Source organism: Saccoglossus kowalevskii, chromosome 11 (assembly GCF_978046115.1).
Source record: "Saccoglossus kowalevskii chromosome 11, keSacKowa6.1, whole genome shotgun sequence".
NCBI lineage: Eukaryota > Metazoa > Hemichordata > Enteropneusta > Harrimaniidae > Saccoglossus > Saccoglossus kowalevskii.
In genome coordinates this window covers 34,664,166-34,687,968 of record NC_140651.1, presented here as the reverse complement: position 1 = coordinate 34,687,968, position 23,803 = coordinate 34,664,166, and the positions used below count along the sequence as shown (strand labels likewise).

The following is a 23,803-nucleotide window of genomic DNA, read 5'->3' as shown; positions in this document are numbered from 1 at the left end:
ACATTCGGTAGACTGATTCCCCACTGTTGGTTCAACCCCAAAACTTGTTTGTATTCAAAATTAATTATGACAATGCATATTTATATTGAAACAAACTATGATAAAGGGAATTATATTATATAACAAAGGGCAAGGTCACCAGAGTTCAACTATGTTTTAAAACTTTTAATCCCAAATAGGCAGTGAAATCGCCCAGGGTGATTTTTCAGATGGGAGAATTTACGGCAGAATCTGGTAGTAACAACTCATCTGAGAATCATCAGCAAAATGCATTTGAACATTGGCATTAACATTTTTGTTGAATTGAGTAACATTTTGGGTCATATTGCAGTTAGTGTGTCTGTGTGTGTCTGTTCCACTGATATCTCAAGAGCCATACATTGGATTTTGATGAAACTTGGCACATAGATGCTCCAAACTAATGCACAGATTTGATTAGTTTTGGGCAAAAATCTGCAATATTACCTAATTTGCATAATGATTAATAAATTTTCGGCTTTTCCACTGATATCTCAAGTAGTAAGCATCAATAAAACTTGGTACATAGATTTCATAGGACACTGCACAAACCTGATAGTTTGTATGGTAATATCAGTACATATTAATTACCTAATTTGCATAATTAATTAATTTTCAGCTTTTGATATTTCAAGTAGTAATCATCACATTTCAATGACACTTGGTACGTAGATGTCATAAGACACTGCACAGACCTGATAGTTTTTAGGTTAATATCAGTACATATTAATTACCTAATTTGCATCATTAATTAATTTTCAGCTTTTGATATTTCAAGTAGTAATCATCACATTTCAATGACACTTGGTACATAGTTACCTAAGGAATGTGCAGACCCCTGATTAGTTTTTGAGTAAATATTTGTGCATATTAATTACCTTATTAGCATAATTAGTTAATTTTCAGCTTTTTGCTTGATATCTCAAGTACTAATCATCATATTTCAATGAAACTTGCTACATAGATCTTCTAGGACTATGCAGAGATCTGATCAGTTTTAATTGGATATTAATTACCTAATTTGCATAATGTTCCACTGATATATAAAGGACCACAAATTGGATTTTAATGAAACTTTTAAAGAGAACTATGCGGAGACCCAATTAGTTTTTGGTAAATATTTATGCTTATTAATCACCTAATTAACATAATTAATTAACACTAATATCTCAATTACTGATCATCACATTTGAATAAAATTTGATACATAAATGCTCTAGGACAATAGACATGCTTGATTAATTTTGGGTTAAATTTGTTCATATTAATTCTCTAATTAGCATAATAATTCAGAGTTCTTTTCTGTTCTGTACATATTAGTTACCTGATTTTCATAATTAGTTTTCAGCTTTTCCATCAATATCTCATGTACAAGTAATTTTTAATTAACTTTTAATGTGTCTTCAGTACTCTCAGCACACAGGAGTTCTTTCTAAGCTTTCTTTGATTATGATTATTGACACCAATTAATAGAGATTAGAGTTAGGGATGAGGAGGCTCTAAGTAATTCATACCACAACATTACATCACCCTCTTCTAAATAGTTTAGGGTATCATAATACCGGGGTAATGATAAAATATGTTTATTTGCCAACCACTAGATGACATAATTATATTTAGAAAGATCAAATTAATATCCATCATATGCGGTAAATTATATCACAGAATTTACTTGTAATTCATAAATGACTTTTTATAAATATCATAAATAAATATTATAAATACCTCATTCAGTTATACACCAGTAATTTGCAATCCCAGTCCCAAACTTAGGACTTTGTTGAGACTTTAGACCAAATAACTTTATAATCTCTGTTCCCCAGGGAAGGAAAATACATTTTACATCTGTATGGACGTTACATTGATTCTATGATGCGGGATGAGCTAAAATATTATTGAATCTTATTATTATTATTATTATTATTGTATGTGTCCGTTGCTCCGACACTGACTCTGGACAGAATGTAGCAGTGCTGTGAGAAGGTATTTTTCATTGTCTGGCTAAAGCATTGTGTTTACTTTAATAGTGTTTGATTATCATTTCAAATTTATGAAAAGTTTTGTATTGTAATGTTTTTGTATTTTACAGGTAGTAAAGGTTTTATGCAAAGGTTGAAATTGGATCACTCACTGAATGTTCATAGAGGTTGTGTAAGTTACATTATTATAAATACAGTTGTGTGTTTTATTCTCTTGAGCTGTATGAACACATTTCCTGCTAAAAGCATTCACAGATAGACTATGGACTTTATATTGGCGTTAGCAGGTCTTGTCTTAATGTATATTTCATGTAATAAAATGACACTGAGACAATGCAGTGTTACAGTGACATATTTTGAGAAACTTGTCCTAATATTTTTCAAAAATACAATGTAGCTATTTTTAGGACAATTCCATAGAGCGCAAACAAAAATTGCATTTTTCGACACTTTTTAAAACCCATATTTTTGAAAAAAATTTACCCCATCATTAACAATATATTATTTTTTCAGCCTATATCACCAGAGTACAATTTGAGATATGGCATAATATCTCTTCCATAGTAATCTATGGTAAAAGCACTATAATACTGCCAAAATGGCCACTATCCACTAAAATCCAACCATGATTTTCTCAAAAATTAACCTGGTGACCTCCAAATTTGTTTCAGTCAATATTCTTATATTGCCCGGAAATACAATTTATTGAAAAAATAATAAATTCTGTGTATTTGAAATCATGAGTAGGTTCTATCTTATGACAAATAAATAGGGGAACTTAACTCCAACCAAGCATCATAGTGACTTTTTTCTAGATTCCAAACAACTATTGCAAATGTTCAAATGAAGACTATATATTAGTTGGGTAATTAGTGAACATTCAGGGAGTTGATACAGTATGTAGACACTGTGGCAGTAGCTGCATTATTGTCTTAAATTGTTGATCTGGTTCAGTGGCGTATGTGTGAAGTTTGATTATGATTCATCTAGGCATTTCTAAGATACAGGTCCAGATGCACGGACGCATGACGCACGGCCGCACAAGGGTCAAAACATAAGTCCCCGTTTTTGGACTGCTTCCGAACATAGACTAATAAACAAGTCCATCTAAACACAACTCATAAATTACAAACATCATACATGATACAGTCAAAACTCGTTAATACGAACTCGGTTACAACGAAATACCGGTTACAACGAACGAACACCGAAGTCCCGTTTGAAAATCCATTATCCCTATGGTAATTGACAACGCTTAGAACGAACTCGTTTATTACGAAAACCCGCTTAGTACGAAAGGTATTTCTCTGAAAAACAATGGTCTGTAACACCTATAGCGAACATTTCATTCGCTCAAACAGCTGCGAAATCCTAAAACGAACCGCCAAATACACGGTGTTACGCTTCCGCTGTTGGCAGTGGGCTTGAGCTGTGCAGCGTAAAATAAAAACAATGTAGCCATTCACTGGGCGTGAAAATCTTTTGTGTACGTGACTTCCAGTGTCTAGTCACTTTCGACGCCCTTGCTGCTCGAGTTTTTAATTTTAAGATTCACAATAAAAAAGTGTGAAGCATGGACACTGTAAATTTTAGATAAATTACGGCGACTACGGGTGAGATGCCAGTTTCCGTCCTGACTTCAAAATGTCAACTCGTGTCAAACGGCGTGCCATGTCGTTGGACTGTAAAGTCCAAATGATCAAAGCGATTGAGTCGGGCATTCGTCACGGCGATGTCTGTCGAAAATTTGATGTTAAACCCAGTACACTGTCAACGATTTTAAAGAAAAAAACTGATGTTTTGAAGATGTTCGAACACAACAAAATTGAGCCGTGCCGGAAGCGAATGCGGTTTTCAGAAGTCGACGACGTTGAGCAGGCATTGCTGAAATGGTTTACCAGTGCCCGTTCTATGAATGTCCCAATCAGCGGTCCTATCCTCCAGGCAAAGGCCGAAGATTTAGGACAGAGAATGAAGCATTCCGAATTCAACATTTGTATTTTCCATTTTAATATTATTTTAATAAACATGACAACGTTTATTTCAATACTGTTTGTGTGTTTTTAATGCTTGGTCTAGTGTTTAAAATGGCGCCATAGTTTTGTTTACCCTGACTTATGGTAATTAGTTTGTTTCTGTAAAGCGCCCTCTAGTGGTGATCGGTTATTACGAACACCGGTTATAACGAATATATTCACCTGGGGCCTTGATATTCGCACTAACGAGGTTTGACTGTATTATACATATGCACATCTATTTGTTTCACCATCTGATTCAAGATGGCTGAATGGCGGCCATTTTTGTACTAAAAAATCAAAATCAGGCATTTCTCGACTGTTTACAGATGGATTTTGTTCAAACTTAGTATATAAATTAGACATTATACCGGATTCGGCTGATACCCCGTCCTCGATGATGTTATGGCAGACATTACGGGTGTTTGTACATTCCTCCAGAGTATTCTAAAACATATTCAATAGAAAAAAATGGCATAGAAAGTTTAGATGAGCAACTTACAAATTTAAATGCTAGGTACCCGGGAAGTGACTGGTTACTCATGGGGGATTTCAATGCTCGTACTGCCAATGATATGGATTATTTAATTGATGACAGCATAGATCATATTCCAATTGATGATGATCAATACAAGGTAGATAAGTTCAATATAAAACGAAAGTCAAAAGAAAATATTAAAAATAGTTTTGGCAGAAGACTACTAGAGCTATGTTGTGATCAGTCTGTTCACTTTTTAAATGGCAGATTCGGAAAAGATATGTGTGGGGAATATACATGCATAGCAAACTGGGGAGGTAGTCGTGTGGATTTTGTGATAGCATCTAGTTCTTTACTTAAATATATTGTTGATTTTGGTGTTGAAGAAGAAAGTATTTCTGATCATTTCTCATTAATATGTAAATTAGAGATAAATGTTGCAACACAATTGGGTGAAAATTTTGATCAATTTGTAATAGTTATGTATTTTATAAATGCGATAAAGAAATGTCTGATATTTTTATTAGAAATTTATTGTCCAATGAGAGAAGGGAAAGGTTACAAGCAGTCATAAACTCCAGGACAGATGACATAAACAATGTAATTAAGAAATGTTATGATTTGCTAAATTGGACAGCTGCCGATTTTAAAAAATGCAATAAAGGGGTGGGAGAGAGATCCAATAATCAACCCAGTTGGTTTAAAACACAGTGTGAGATAACAAAGCAAAATATGTATGAAGCATTACGTCAATTTTAATAGAAAATCTTACCCGTTATAAAAATTCCAAATCTCTGTTTAAGGGGCTTTTGTAGGGAGCGCAAAAATAATTATAACAAAAAAGTAACTAATGCAAAACATTTTGCAGATAATAATGATATTTGGAAATGGATCAAACGCTTTGCTAGAGTCAACACACAGAGACCAAATATTACACCTTCTGAGTGGGTTAACCACTTCCAAATGTTTCACAATCCAATATTTGACAACTCTGTTTTTGACAATACTGTGAAAGAATACCTTGAAAATTTGGATTTTACTTTTCAAGATCCAATATTAGGTGAACTAAATGGAACTATATCAGAAGACGAAAGCATTAATTGAAATGAAACCTGGGAAATCACCAGGACCAGATGGTATTTAAATGAATTTTACAGGTGTTCAAAGAATGCCCTTATTCCAGTTTTTAAATTTGCTATTAATGCAATATTTGACTCAGGTATTTTTCCAGAGGAATGAGCTAAAGGATTTATCATTCCTTTACACAGAGTCCCAAGCAGGTTTTAGAAAGGGTTATTGTACTGTTGACAATATTTTTACTCTTCATGTACAGAAATATTTAAGTATTAAAATCAAAAGAACGGTTCTACTGTGTGTAGATTTCAGCAAGGCGTTTGATTCAGTTAATCACAACTTACTGATGTATAGACTTTGCATTGATGGCGTTGGTGGGAAAACTTTAAAATCTATGTATAAAGAAGTCAAATCATGTATGAAGTGCCAGTATGGTATAACAAATTATTTCCTATGTAATGCTGGCGAAAGACAAGGGTAAAGGTGTATGCTTAGCCTGTTTTTGTTCTCACTTTTTATAAATGAACTCAATAATATGCTTGAAAATTCAAGGTATCGGGGAATACAAATTACACAAGAGTTGATTAATTTATTCTCACTCTTGTATGCTGATGATGTTGCAATATTTAGTGACTCCCCTATTGGGCTGCAGAGACTTTTGGCAATATTAGACTATTTTGCTCAACTTGGAAAATAGCAGTAAATATGACTAAAACACAAATTATAGTTTTTCGATGTAGGGGATACTTAAAAAAGAGTGAAAAATGGTTTCTGAATGGCAATCCTGTAAATAATGTTGGGTACTATAAATATTTCGGTTTACTTATTTCAAGTAGAAACACTTTGGGCAAAGCAGTATCAACACTTACACAACAAGCGCGAAAGGTCATGTGCACAATTTTTCGTATGATAAGAAAAACGGGGAGCTTGCCTCACCAAGATTATTTTAAATTATTTGATAGTATGGTTTTGCCTGTTTTAAGCTATGGGGCTGAAATATGGGGGCATAGTAAATACCAGGTGATGGAAAGAGTACAGTTAAAATATTGTAAAGCATTTTTGGGGCTAAAATCATCAACACCCGATGAAGTAGTTTTGGGAGAATGTGGCAGGTTTCCAATTTTCTTGCATACATATAAGAAATGTCTCAAATACTGGTTTAAACTACAAAAAATGTCTCAAAATAGAGTCACTGGACAAGCATATGATTTGGCTATTTCACTTGATAATAATGATAGGGAATATTGGGCAACAAAAGTAAAATATCTATTATCTGTGCATGGGTTTGGGGAGGTATGACTATGACAGGGACCAGGAGACTTTGATGCATTTTTACACCTATTTATGACCAGAGCAGCTGATATATTTAAGCAAGAGTGGTGGGGGATGTTGTATCAAAAGAAAAGCTGTGGACATATCAAAATATCAAGTATATTTGTATTGTCTAGAAACTGATAAATTAAAAAGTGCTCTTGCTTGTATCAGGTGCTCTAGTCATAGGCTAGAAATAGAACAGGGTAGATTTGTGGAACTATGTAAAATTTGTGAATCCCTTGAAATAGAGGATGAATTCCACTTCATTTTAAAATGCCCTCCCTATGTATGAAAACATTAGAAAACAAATTATTACCCTCATGGTCATATACTTATCCAACATTAGAAAAGTTTTATTCCATTATGTCAAATAAATCTGACCAAATAATTACAAAACTGGCAATGTTTGTACATTAAGCACAAATTCTGAGACAAGAATGTATTAACATGAGGTGACTTTTGACCTCAGGAAAGTATTAGTTATATATTTATTTTTCCATGTAAATTGTGAAATGGGCCGGTGGCCTTTAAGAACTAAATAAAGATTCATATTACGAAACCCATCTTGTCTGAAAAAAATATTCCTGCGGTGATAAAAATGAAAATGTTTAGAAAAAATAATGTTTCGCGTTGACCAAATATAATCATGCAAAGTATAAAGTGTTTTACTACATTGGTGAGAGGTCGCATTTTACGTGAACAAGAACATGCACTAGGAAGGAAAAGCAAGCCGAAGTCGAAACGGGGTGACACAACATGGACATGACACAACACATACTGTGACAACTGAGTGATAAGCAGCATCATTTTGGAGCGCAATTGAACTTCAAGTACTTAGTGAAACTTGCTGCGTAACGATGCTGACACCAAGTGTGTGTTGACCCAAGTTTGACCCCAAGTCGCGCACTGAATTGGCACTTTACCTTAGCAACTTTTTTCTTTCGTGCTCTGCGTGTTGATCTAGTAAACTTGTTAATTGTACTGTAATTACTCAACTTGTATGCAACTCTGTAATGGCTTTGAATATGTCAACATCGTTTACTTAGTGCACTGCTTTTCTAATTACGCAAATTTGTTGACAATATTGTACAGGCTTCGAATATTTCAACTTTGTAATGTATTGCTTTAATTCAAGTTATTTTTTACTATTTGCACTGACCCGGGGTATTGGCTATGGGAATATTTCAATATTACTGACTTGATAATGCGTTGCATTCGTAATAATGTTTATGGGCGCATTTAAACTCTATTCGAAATGAAGTGAATATGTAATATAAACCATACCATGTGTCATGTTAAATTTTACTATAATATAATAAACTCTGGGCAGCGCACTTCGATCGCATTATTCACGTACATTTCGACTTAACACTAATAATCACGTGTTTGAATTACCTGTGGCATTGGGCAATGACCTCCACCAGAGTTCACGCACTGATATTTAAATTCGGGCCACCCAGCTTGACGCAAATCAATATAGTTACTTATCATTTGTTAAAAAAATCTTTCAACTCTCACAAATACCATCAACGCGAAGAGTTAACTGAAATGCAACGTCTTTTTCGGACAAAAAACACGTCAATACAAGATTATGTGTATAAAGTTAGATTTATAGATGGTACATGACCGCTTAACTCTGTTTTTTAGCTCCGCTGTCGACTTTGTCGAGCGGAGCTTATCATATGAGTGATTGTCTGTCGTCGTCCGTGTCAATGTTTTACATTTTCAACTTCTTCTTGAAAACTACAAGTCTGAATGCTTTGATACTTGGTGTATATGTACCTTGGGTAGACCTCTCTCAGATTTGTTCATTTCATGATCATATCTTCAATTCTCTAATTTTGGTGAATATTTTTGTCATTTTTGGTAAAAAGTGATATTTTCAACTTCTTGTTAGAAACCGCAAGTCCAATTGCTTTGATATTACATATATAGGTACTACATGTGGACCTCTCTCAGATTTGTTCATTTTGTAATGATATCTTTAATTCTCTAGATTTGGTGAATGTTTTTGTCATTTTTGGTAAAAAGTGATACTTTCGACTGCTTGTTAAAAACCACAAGTCCAATTGCTTTTATATTACATATATAGGTACTACATGTGGACCACTCTCAAATTTGTTCATTTCATAATGATATCTTTAATTTTCTAATTAGTCCCCGTTCGGACGCAGTCCGAAAACGGGGACTTATGTTTTGCCCTGTGTGCGTCCGTGCGTCCGTGCGTCCGTGATCACCTGTATCTCGAACATGCATGGACCGATTAAGTTCAAACTTCACTCATACATCACACATTATATGGGACATATGCACATGCATTTTTTTCATGATCCGATTAACGATAGCCGAATAGCGGCCATTTTAAGGCCGAAAATGCATCAAAATCGCACATTTTCACCATTCCGGACCCGGATCTCAGTTATGCATGGACGGATTTTGTTCAAATTTGGTACATACATTAAACATAATAGGACCTTGATGCACGTCATTTTTTTTTTTGGATCGGGTTCGAAATGGCCGACTGGCGGCCATTTTGTTTTAAAGAATTCAGTTCTGGATCCGTATCTGAGACATGCTTGGATTGATCGAGTTCAAACTTCACACACACAAGATACATCATGTCACAAATATGTATGTGCATTTGTTTCATGATCTCATTAACGATAGCCAAATGGCAGCCGCTTTAAGGCCGAAAATGCATTGAAATCGCACATTTTCACCATTCCGGACCCGGATCTCAGTTATGCATGGACGGATTTCATTCAAATTTGGTACATACATTAAACATAATAGGACCTTGATGCACGTCATTTTTTTTTTCGGATCAAGTTCGAAATAGTCGACTGGCGGCCATTTTGTTTTAAAGAATTCAGTTCTGGATCCGTATCCGAGACATGTCTGGATTGATCAAGTTCAAACTTCACACACACAAGGTACATCATGTCACAAATATTTATGTGCATTTGTTTCATGATCTCATTAACGATAGCCAAATGGGGGCCGCTTTAAGGCCGAAAATGCATTGAAATCGCACATTTTCACCATTCCGGACCCATATCTCAGTTATGCATGGATGGATTTTGTTCAAATTTGGTACATACATTAGACATAATAGGACCTTGATGCACGTCATTTTTTTTTTCGGATCAAGTTCGAAATAGCCGACTGGCGGCCATTTTGTTTTAAAGAATTCAGTTCTGGATCCATATCCGAGACATGTCTGGATTGATCAAGTTCAAACTTCACACACACAAGGTACATCATGTCACAAATATGTATGTGCATTTGTTTCATGATCTCATTAACGATAGCCAAATAGGGGCCGCTTTAAGGCCGAAAATGCATTGAAATCGCACATTTTCACCATTCCGGACCCATATCTCAGTTATGCATGGATGGATTTTGTTCAAATTTGGTACATACATTAAACATAATAGGACCTTGATGCACGTCATTTTTTTTTTTCGGATCAAGTTCGAAATAGCCGACTGGCGGCCATTTTGTTTTAAAGAATTCAGTTCTGGATCCGTATCCGAGACATGTCTGGATTGATCAAGTTCAAACTTCACACACACAAGGTACATCATGTCACAAATATGTATGTGCATTTGTTTCATGATCTCATTAACGATAGCCAAATGGGGGCCGCTTTAAGGCCGAAAATGCATTGAAATCGCACATTTTCACCATTCCGGACCCATATCTCAGTTATGCATGGATGGATTTTGTTCAAATTTGGTACATACATTAAACATAATAGGACCTTGATGCACGTCTTTTTTTTTTTTCGGACCAAGTTCGAAATGGCCGACTGGCGGCCATTTTGTTAACGAATTCAGTTCTGGATCCGTATCCAAGACATGTCTGGATTGATCAAGTTCAAACTTCACACACACATGGTACATCATGTCACAAATAGATATGTGCATTTGTTTCATGATCTGCTTAACAATAGCGGAATGATGGCCAATTTAAGGCCGAAAATGCATCAAAATCACGTATTTTCACAATTCCAGAACCGGATCTCAGTCATGCATGGATGGATTTTGTTCAGATTTAGCACAATGTGTTGTACATATGCAGGTGCATTTCGGTCATGATCTGCTTTGAATGTATATGTCACGCAAATATGAACGGAACGGGGACGTGTCATTGACAATGACTTGTTTTGGTGAATATTTTTGTCATTATTTCGTAAAAAGTGATATTTTCAACTTCTTGTTAGAAACCGCAAGTCCAATTGCTTTGATATTACATATATAGATACTACATATGAACCACTTTCAAATTTGTTCATTTCATAATGATATCTTTAATTTTCTAATTTTGATGAATATTTTTGTCATTTTTGGTAAAAAGTGATATTTTCTTCTTGTTAAAATCCACAATCATCTATGGTCAAAAGTGATATTTTTGAATTCTTGTTGAAAACAGCAAGTCCCATTGCATTGATACTTTGCTTATTGTTCATTTTCTAATGATATCTTCTGTTCTTTAATTGAAATGTGCATTGCTAACAGCGGAGCTATCTCAGCCGAGAGGCTGCTTGTTTAATAATTATGTTGAATGTGAAACGCAGGAGACATTTTAGTTCACCCATTTCTTGTTTACCGATCTTGAACTTTTTGTCTGGAATGCGATACAGACAAAGATTAAACATTAATGATACTTACCGTTGTCAAATCAACCAATAGGCTCGAATCAGGAAGGCTTGGCTATTTTAACTTCGTTAATAGCATTCTTTTCAGGCATAGACTTTATTTGAGTGTAATGAACGTAAATGAAATGTAAAGTTATGACTCTTACTCTTGAAATTGATGATAAATACTTGCATAAAATACAAGCATATACCATTTTTTCACGCAACAACAATTCGTCTACAGCATTGGATTTTTAGGCGTTTCGACTTCACAGTGAATTATTTTTAGCGTCATATTTGAAATAGCACGCTCGATGCAAGATGTCAGAGAGGAAAATTGGGGTCTGTAAAAATGTTTGTTAGTTCAGTCAGGCAATGTGTGAACCAAAACATCGCCCACTATTTGAAACATCGCCCATGGGCGGGGTTTAAGATGGGCCCCCGGGGTATCAGCCGAATCGGGTACGACCTTGATGCAAACAATTTTATTTTTCAGATCAAATTCAAAATGACTGACTGGCGTCCATTTTGTTTTAATGAATGGGCTTCTAGACCCATATCTTTGACTTGTTTTGACTGATTATGTTCAAATTTTTAATATTCATTCTACATCATGTCATAGATATACAGATATATTGGTTTGACAATCCTATTCAAAATGGCCGAATGGTGGCCATTTTTGTGCTAAAAAATCATCAAATATCAAGCATTTCTGGCATTTATGAATGGATTTCGTTCAAACTTAGTATATACATTAGACATTATAGGTTCCTGATGCACATATTTTTATTTTTCAGATCGGATTCAAAATGGCTGACTGGCGGCCATTTTTTTTAAATGATTGGGCTTCTAGAGCCTTATCTCTGACATGCTTTGACTGATTATGTTCAAATTTTATATATTCGTTATACATCATGTTATAGATATATACATGTATTCAAAATGGCTGATTTTGTTTTAATTAATGCTATTCCAGAGCAATATCTCCCAATATGGACAAGTACTTGTTTGACGATCACAAACAAATGTCAATCTTTTTAATGTTAAACAATCATCATAATTATATTCCTTTTTTTTTTTTTATTCAATTAACATTACATGAAAAGGAAACAAAACTAATAAGTACAACACAATCACAAATACAACAAATTATCAGAGTAAAGAACATAAAATTTTACTTATTCAACTGGAAAATCACCCCAGTTATTAACATGATGCTCCTCAATATTTTTACGAGTTGCAATATATTTATCAATTTTATAAATATTCAACACTAAATGTTTTAATACTATGAAAATGGGTGAGGTATCTTGGCACCTAGCAGTGTATATAGCCCGTTTAGCAAGTAATATAACCTGATTTGTAATAGTACTAAATTTCCATCCCCAAGTAGTAATTGATGTTTATCTGGAAGACTGTCTAGATTTAAAAATTTGCCCCAGTTATGAAATACTTTACCCCAAAGCTCCTTTGAATATTGGCAGTCTACAAATAAATGTAGTAAAGTTTCATCTGTTTTTTTTTTACAAAAAGTACACAGGGGAGATGATGCATAAGCTGGGGACATTTTAAATAAAAATTAATATATAGAATATTCCTCAAAATTTTACAACAAAACACATGTGACTTGAAAAGTATTGTAACCTTGTACGAAAGTGCATACAATTTTTTTCAAGTCTAAAGTTAAAGTAGGAAACACATTTTTGTAGTATATTTCGCTTTTCGGGGGGGGGGGTTCCTTTTAACTAGTATTTGGGTAAATATTCTCATAGACATTTTGCTAATAACTATAATTTTACCATCACTAGGAACAAGAACATAAGAACATTTAATATGCCAAGTTTTCGGAATTGCATCCACAAGACCAAACCATTTTAAAAAATTATTTTAAAAAACGATTAACCAATAGATCCCAAGACAGAATTTTACTATTCTTATCATATAAATCTGTAATATAAACTAAACCTATGTTATAAAATTCTCTATAAAAGATAAATTTTCCTTGAATAATAATATTTTGATTGTTCCAAATAATCTCACTTGCGATTTCTTGAAGATTTTCCGGGGGTTTATGTAAATTTACTGACGACCATGCATGAAGAACAGACTCGTAAAAGGGTGGCAAGTTTATCGGTAACATTTGCCTATTAAAATTACCACTGTTTGTTCCAACAAATTTGCTCCACCTACCGAATTAAGATACCAATCAAAAACATATTTCCATGGATGGTAATTTTTATCAAAGTACTTTTTAACCCAATTTGCTTTTGCTCCAACACACATGCTCAATAAATCAGGCATAGCCAAACCCTCCTTTAACATATTACCATTCACAGTGTTTCTGGCGATCTTATCAGGACCGTTCCAGAAGAAACTATGAAACATTGAGTTGAGTTTAACTAATACTGATTTAGGAACAGAAATAAGGTTAAAAGTATACAGTAGTTTGGAAATAACTAAAGATCTAATAACTTGTATTTCACCGAGTAAAGATAAATTTCGACAAACCCAAAAATTTAAAAGCTTTCCAACTGACACAAGATATTTTTCACAATTCATTGAAGTCGCAAGATCCTCGTTATATTAAAAATATATACCGACAATTTTAACACAATCTGAACACCATTTTAATTTTAAAGGTTCATCTTTTCGGTGTCTCCAGCTACCTATCCACATTGCTTCCGTTTTATCCACATTTACCTTCAGCCCAGATACAGCACTAAAACAGTCCAATTTGCTAAATAGTTCCGTAGCAGAAGCCAAGTTTTGAACAAAAGTGGTGACATCATCTGCATAAGCAGTGTATTTCACTTCATTTGGACCAATATGAATACCATGTATTTTATTATTAGTCCCCTTTCGGACGAAGTCCGAAAACGGGGACTTATAATTCGGTCTCCGTCCGTGCATCCGTTAGGAGTCGTATCTCAGAATCCCTTGGACCGATTCCGTTCATTCTTTGCATGTGCCTAGTACTTTATGTGGGAATATGCACATGCAGTGGTTTAGCGATTCGATTCAAAATGGCCGACTGGAAGCCATCTTGTTTTTTGAAAATGTTGTATTTTGGACATGCTTTGTCAGTTGTCATTCAAACTTGGTACATAGATTATATATGTTAGGATACATGTCCATGACGATTTATTTCACAATTGGATCAAAGATGGCCGACTGGCAGCCATCTAGTTTTTTGAAAATGTTGTATTTTGGACATGCTTTGTCAGTTGTCATTCAAACTTGGTACATAGATTATATATTTTAGGATACATGTCCATGACGATTTATTTCACAATTAGATCAAAGATGGCCGACTGGCAGGCATCTTGTTTTTTGAAAATGTCGTATTTTGGACATGCTTTGTCAGTTTTCATTCAAATTTAGTACATAGATCATATATGGATGAAGGATTGCAGATTGACTGTCATAATCTTAAGTACCTGAGAACATTTCTGATTGTTTTAGGTGAACACTATATGCTGGAGTGACAATGGTGACTATATATTATCAGGATCAGATGACAGAAAGTTATGTGTCACAAATGCACATACCAGTAAACCAGTTGCTGAGATTCGTTCTGGGCATAATGCTAATATATTCAGTGCAAGATTCATCCCAAACTCTAGGAATAAACAGGTGAGATTTTATGTTATCTTTCCAGTCACATTATGTGTCATGGTACTAACTGAAAACACCATTTAGAACCATGTATGTTGTGATTTCTATTGCTTGGTTTCATCATATTTCTTTTTTGGGAATTAAACGCCTTGATGTGTTACACATACTGTTATTTATAATTCACAGAATCATAAAACTCATCTCTTGCTTTCACTCGGTCACTGTTTATGTCATGTGACTATGATCTAACTTGTTTATCTCTTTTCAGGTTATTTCTTGTTCTGGTGATGGGAGAATTGCTTACAATGAAGTGGAGAGAGAAGACCTCTATGGTACTAGATTGTTTAATTGTCACTATGGTACAACATATGAAGTAAGTTTTAACTTTAGTTATCTTCACAGGTTTGCAGCCTAATCAACCATCCATGTTTACTCACTTTCAAAGTCTGTCATTAGGTTAAATATTACTTCCACTGTGTAGTAAGTAAGTAGATGTCACAAATTGTCATCATATTAAAATTTCTCATTTTGATTTCCCCAAAATATGATACATATACATACTGTGTATACTAAGACTACAATGTACAATGTGTCACACACTTACTGTAAATTGCAGTCACCTAACTTTATCTTGCATTATACAGTAAGCTAGTATTTAAATTCAAATTAAAAGAATTAATTAGTAGCATTTTTTAGAAATTATCTGTTTATTACAATATTCATTTAATTACTTTTGATTAGATGTGATTTACTGTTACTTGAATCATCAGATTATGGTTGTGCCAAATGATTCCTATACTTTCCTGTCATGTGGTGAGGACTGTACTGTCAGGTGGTTTGATCTGAGAATGAAAACTAGATGCATTAAAGAAGACTGTAAAGAGGTACATGTGTATGTAAAATGTGGGTTGTATGATACTATTGGTATTCTGGTATGTACGATACTACTGATATCCTGGTATGAACAATACTACTGATATCCTGGTATGAACAATACTACTGATATCCTGGTATGTACAATACTACTGATATCCTGGTATGAACAATACTACTGATATCCTGGTATGAACAATACTACTGATATCCTGGTATGTACAATACTACTGATATCCTGGTATGTACGATACTACCGATATCCTAGTATGTACGATACTACCGATATCCTGGTATGTACGATACTATCGATATCCTGGTATGTACGATACTATCGATATCCTGGTATGTACGATACTACTGATATCCTGGTATGTACGATACTATCGATATCCTGGTATGTACGATACTACTGATATCCAGGTATGTACGATACTATCGATATCCTGGTATGTACGTTACTATCGATATCCTGGTATGTACGATACTACCGATATCCTGGTATGTACGATACTATCGATATCCTGGTATGTACGATACTATCGATATCCTGGTATGTACGATACTACCTGTAACCTGGTATGTACGATACTATCAATATCCTGGTATGTACGATACTACTGATATCCTGGTATGTACGATACTACTGATATCCAGGTATGTACGATACTATCGATATCCTGGTATGTACGTTACTATCGATATCCTGGTATGTACGATACTACCGATATCCTAATATGTACAATACTATTGATATCCTGGTATGTACGATATTATCGATATCCTGGTATGTACGATACTACTGATATCCTGGTATGTACGATACTACCGATATCCTAGTATGTACGATACTACCGATATCCTGGTATGTACGATACTATCGATATCCTGATATGTACAATACTACCAATATCCTGGTATGAACAATACTACCAATATCCTGGTATGAACAATACTACCAATATCCTGGTATGTATGATACTATCAATATCCTGGTATGTATGATACTATCAATATCCTGGTATGAACAATACTACCAATATCCTGGTATGTATGATACTATCAATATCCTGGTATGTACGATACTACCTGTAACCTGGTATGTACGATACTATCAATATCCTGGTATGTACGATACTACTGATATCCTGGTATGTACGATACTACTGATATCCAGGTATGTACGATACTATCGATATCCTGGTATGTACGATACTACCGATATCCTAATATGTACAATACTATTGATATCCTGGTATGTACGATATTATCGATATCCTGGTATGTACGATACTACTGATATCCTGGTATGTACGATACTATCGATATCCTGGTATGTACGATACTACCGATATCCTGGTATGTACGATACTATCGATATCCTGATATGTACGATACTATCGATATCCTGGTATGTACGATACTATCGATATCCTGATATGTACGATACTATCGATATCCTGGTATGAACAATACTACCAATATCCTGGTATGTACGATACTACTGATATCCTGGTATGTACGATACTATCGATATCTTGGTATGTACGATATTATCGATATCCTGGTATGTACGATACTATCGATATCCTGGTATGTACGATACTACCAATATCCTGGTATGAACAATACTACCAATATCCTGGTATGTACGATACTACTGATATCCTGGTATGTACGATACTATCGATATCCTGGTATGTACGATACTACCGATATCCTGGTATGTACGATACTACTGATATCCTGGTATGAACAATACTACCAATATCCTGGTATGTACGATACTACCGATATCCTGGTATGTACGATACTATCAATATCCTGGTATGAACAATACTACCAATATTCTGGTATGAACAATACTACCAATATCCTGGTATGTACGATACTACTGATATCCTGGTATGAACAATACTACTGATATCCTGGTATGTACGATACTACTGATATCCTGGTATGTACGATACTATCGATATCCTGGTATGTACGATACTATCGATATCCTGGTATGTACGATACTATCGATATCCTGGTATGTACGATACTACTGATATCCTGGTATGTACGATACTATCGATATCCTGGTATGTACGATACTATCGATATCCTGGTATGTACGATACTACCGATATCCTGGTATGTACGATACTACTGATATCCTGGTATGTACGATACTACTGATATCCTGGTATGTACGATACTACTGATATCCAGGTATGTACGATACTATCGATATCCTGGTATGTACGTTACTATCGATATCCTGGTATGTACGATACTACCGATATCCTAATATGTACAATACTATTGATATCCTGGTATGTACGATATTATCGATATCCTGGTATGTACGATACTACTGATATCCTGGTATGTACGATACTACTGATATCCTGGTATGTTTGATACTATCGATATCCTGGTATGTACGATACTACCGATATCCTGGTATGTACGATACTATCGATATCCTGATATGTACGATACTATCGATATCCTGGTATGTACGATACTATCGATATCCTGGTATGTACGATACTACTGATATCCTGGTATGTACGATATTATCGATATTCTGGTATGTACGATACTACCTGTAACCTGGTATGTCTGATACTATCGATATCCTGGTATGTACGATACTACCGATATCCTGGTATGTACGATACTACCGATATCCTGGTATGTACGATACTATCGATATCCTGGTATGTACGATACAGTACTCATTCCGCCCATCCTCCCGCTTTTATTGCTTTTTTTGCGACCGCTTATCGCTTAATTTCCGACTTGCTGCTTTCCAACCGGAAACTGACCGCTTTTTTTTCCGCTCACTCGCGTTCGCTTTTGTTCGCTCGCTTTTGTTCGCTCGCTCGCTCCTGCTATGGCTGGCTTCAGAAACATTGTCCGCTTGCCAACCGACCGCTGGAGTAACAATCATTTAAGTTTTAATGACGATTCAAAACACAATGCCTATTGCTTCTCTGTTTTGGAACAAAGACGCCTTCAAATCACTTGACACATTGTAACGTTTGCTACGCAAGTCGAACTGTGACCTGTATTTACATATTTACTTCCTTGTGTGTGTAGTTCAAGCAGCTATATAACTGGTCAATCGCGATATGTATTGAGTACTAGTATTTGTGTGTTGTGTGTGTGTTTCTGTGTGTGATTTTGACTAAATTTATTCCGAACGGCGCTCAAAATAATTTGACACTTTGTTATTTGCGAACGCAACTCACACTATGACCCTTACCCAATTTGCATAAGTAATACGAATGCTGTAGTTCAGAAAATCTATTGGTTAACTTTTGCTCGTGTCTGGGTGCGCAAAACAAAACTGCACATATAATTATCGCATAGCTGAATTTCTACAAATCAATTGGACTTAAACTACTAGTATAATGACTGTGACGATTAATCGCTTGTCTGAGTACATGCGCCAACGAATTATTGGATTGGCAGCAGCCGGACGAAAAATGAAAGATCTCAGAACAGTTAATTTGTTGAAGAAAACAAAACAAACGCAGCCAGTGATACATTTTGAAAACAAAAATACAAAATAAACGCAATCAGAGGCACCGACCACGCGCGTTGGAAATAAATAAAACGTGTTGTGACAGTCTCACCAAACTCTTTCACTCGCGCAATATAATTATGTTATTTCCCAAAGCACTTATATTTAATACATTGACGAAAAATACTGCAAGAAAAATGTTAATCAGGCTTGTAAGTACTCGTAACTCTACTCGAACGCAATGTTGATCACTAAAAGTGGATAAATTCGAACCGTCATCAAATTCAAAATTCAAGCGATCTCGTTGAATGTCAAAAATAAACTCGATGTTTAGAAAGACAAAAACAACAACATATTTGAGTGCAAAAAAAGTTCAAGTTAGCAGCAAAGAACGAGAAGTGCATATGGGAAAGCGATGAGTGAACTCGAGGAAAATTATGCTGATGTGAGAACAAGCCATATACCCGCGGAGTACTCGCTAAAACATCGAGAAAATGTGCCATTTTAAAGGGCACCCTTACAAATAATGTCTGTGATTGTGTGAACATGATAACGTGCAAACAAGGAACAGAGCTCGTGGACCACCAAGGAAACTTAGCGATGACGCAGTTAAATCTATATGGCTGTTGAAAACAGACTCCTACGATCTCATATAAGGTTCACGTGGATGTATCATTTTCAACTATCACCAACAACGCTATGATAATAAAGACATTGTGAAATTCTTTTGTTTTTATGTAGAAAAATACAGTAATTTTACCAAGTAAAATCATATTTATTAAAATTGTTGTTCATACATGAGTTGTCAAAAACACTACATAGTTTGTAATTTCATCCAGCTCCTTTCAGTCACGATTCAAGAGAAATAAAAGGCACAAATATAGATAATATAGCAAATTATTTTTTTCTGTAATATTCGTGTGTAATCAGTAATTATGAAAAAAAATTATGGGTACATATGGAATACATTTCGTTATGAATTATTCTTAAAATCAATTTCTAAATTATCTTGTCAAAATCAGTTCTTTTTTCCCGGGTTTTCCCCCAAAACGAAAAAATTTCATAATGTCGAGAACGAGAAGTTTTTTATTATTATTATTTATTGGGAATGGAAAGTAGTGCTTCGCCTCGGTTGACAATGAGCTCTTTGGGTCGCTAAAACTGTATGTCCACCTCTGTTGGGGTGAACATTTGTATTATTATACTGAATAAATCTTAGAACAGAAATGGTGGCACTCAATCATGGAAATCTTCCAGGTCATCGTTAGAAAGATTTTCGGAGGCAAATCGGGATTCAGGTACCATAGTGTTTGTAACAGAAAAAAAATGCTTTCGCGTGGGATTTTTCATGCAAACACTGTGAATGGTTCCCCGACACTGATTCCTTTTTAACTTTCAATTTTTTTAAGACGCGGCAAACCCTGCTCATGATCGGAGACGTTGTTGAGATGCAGATGCTATTCCTCTTAGCAACGCGTTCTATTTATTTCCAAAGCGTGTGGTCGGCGCCTTTGATTGTGTTTATTTTGTTCTTTTATTTACGTAATCTATCACTGGCAGCGTTTGTTTTGTCGCGTCTCACAACTTAATGTCCAAGCTGACTTTGTTTTGGCTGTAAGTGAACTACGTACAGCTCATGAAAGTATTTTGCCCAGAGTTCGCAAAAAACAGAATACCCTGCAAAATTTGAATCCTTTATTTTATAATGAGACATTGGGCGCAAAAATAAAAACCATAATTGTAATTCAACAAGTTTATGTAACGTGTTAGTCCGCTTGCCAGCCGCCTAGTTAAAAAACGCGATCTCCATTGATGTCGGCTTCGACAACTTCGGACAAGTAAGATGGGCGCTGGCCGACATTACATTTGCAAGTATTGTATTTGTTTGACAAATTGTACACTACGGTCATTCTATAACAATCGATCAGTCGTTTTTTCACAGTCTTACTATTCCTGCAGATATTCTTGTTATAGGTTATTGTTATAGGTGCCACGGATTTTAACATAACCCGTGTTAAACCCAAACCATGCGTGCATGACAACCGTCACCCGACACACGGTTACTCAACGAATACCGTACTCTACAGTAGACATTTTTCGCTCTCCTTCAAAAATAGAATTGGTTTATTTCATATTTATTGTGTCTGTGTCAGTGTCGTATTTGATTTCACATGTTTGGTTCGATCTTGTTTATGGTGTACATTATTATTACCAATTTTATATGGCCGTGTGATGCACCGCATTTTTTCAACGGTTGTTTATAAATTTCTGATTGTATTTATTCTTATTTTAACATCATAAAAACAAAAATGATACACTTGTACATGAAACAGTAGGTAATGAACTGTAAATGCGGGCGATTGCGCTATCAGGCGAGCCAGCGAGCGAGCGATTGCGCGAGCGGACACTTCCGGATTTGCGCGGTCGGAAAAAAAGCGGAAATTGCGCGGTCGAATTGAACAAAGCGAGCAAAAAAAAAGAGATCGAAATCCGGAAGCGGGCGGGAGGTTGGGCGAAATGAGTACTGTACTACCAATATCCTGGTATGTACGATACTAATGATATCATGGTATGTACGATACTATCGATATCCTGGTATGTACGATACTACTGATATCCTGGTATGTACGATACTACCGATATCCTGGTATGTACGATACTACCGATATCCTGGTATGTACGATACTACCGATATCCTGGTATGTACGATACTACCTGTATCCTGGTATGTACGATACTACCGATATCCTGGTATGTACGATACTACCGATATCCTGGTATGTACGATACTACCGATATCCTGGTATGTACGATACTACCGATATCCTGGTATGTACGATACTACCAATATCCTGGTATGTACGATACTACTGATATCCTGGTATGTACGTTACTATCGATATCCTGGTATGTACGATACTACCGATATCCTGGTATGTACGATACTACTGATATCCTGGTATGTACGTTACTACTGATATCCTGGTATGTACGTTACTATCGATATCCTGGTATGTACGATACTACCGATATCCTGGTATGTACGATACTATCGATATCCTGGTATGTACGATACTACTGATATCCTGGTATGTACGATATTATCGATATCCTGGTATGTACGATACTACCTGTATCCTGGTATGTACAATACTACCGATATCCTGGTATGTACGATACTACCAATATCCTGGTATGTACGATACTACTGATATCCTGGTATGTATGATACTACTGACATCCTGGTATGTACAATACTACCGATATCTTGGTATGTACGATACTACCAATATCCTGGTATGTACGATACTACTGATATCCTGGTATGTATGATACTACTGATATCCTGGTATGTACGATACTACTGATATCCTGATATGAACGATTCTATCGATATCCTGGTATGTACGATACTACTGATATCCTGATATGAACGATTCTATCGATATCCTGGTATGTACGATACTACTGATATCCTGGTATGTACGATATTATCGATATTCTGGTATGTACGATACTACCTGTATCCTGGTATCCTGGTATGTACGATACTACCGATATCCTGGTATGTACGATACTATCGATATCCTGGTATGTACGATACAGTACTCATTCCGCCCATATCCTGGTATGTACGATATTATCGATATTCTGGTATGTACGATACTACCTGTATCCTGGTATGTACGATACTACCGATATCCTGGTATGTACGATACTATCGATATCCTGGTATGTACGATACTACTGATATCCTGGTATGTACGATATTATCGATATCCTGGTATGTACGATACTACCTGTATCCTGGTATGTACGATACTACCTGTATCCTGGTATGTACGATACTACCGATATTCTGGTATGTATGATACTACTGATATCCTGGTATGTACGATACTACCTGTATCCTGGTATGTACGATACTACCTGTATCCTGGTATGTACGATACTACCGATATCCTGGTATGTACGATACTACTGATATCCTGGTATGTACGCTATTCTCGATATCCTGGTATGTACGATACTACTGATATCCTGGTATGTACGATACTACTGATATCCTGGTATGTACGATACTACTAATATCCTGGTATGTACGATGCTACCGATATCCTGTGTCACAAGGTGCAAGTTGGTTGGACTAAAATTTCAAATTGTCTCAAACAAATTACACCCATAACACCCATGTAAACTGGGTCCTTTAATAATTTGAAACTTAATGCAGTTGTATAATTTATATGCGACATAAACAACAAGTACACGCTACACGAG

General features: G+C 35.4%; 1 protein-coding gene across 3 annotated transcripts in view; it reads left to right on the top strand.

Moving 5' to 3' along the window:
* Nucleotides 1-23,803, top strand: part of LOC102808328 (DDB1- and CUL4-associated factor 6-like) — a 109,430-nt gene that overhangs the window by 13,064 nt on the left and 72,563 nt on the right. For all 3 annotated transcript variants that reach the window (XM_085505139.1, XM_085505140.1, XM_085505138.1), the window contains exons 2-5: nucleotides 2,108-2,169; nucleotides 14,980-15,150; nucleotides 15,401-15,505; nucleotides 15,903-16,016. In XM_085505139.1, the coding sequence (XP_085361265.1) occupies nucleotides 2,108-2,169; nucleotides 14,980-15,150; nucleotides 15,401-15,505; nucleotides 15,903-16,016 (452 nt within the window). The remainder of the gene's footprint in view (nucleotides 1-2,107; nucleotides 2,170-14,979; nucleotides 15,151-15,400; nucleotides 15,506-15,902; nucleotides 16,017-23,803) is intronic.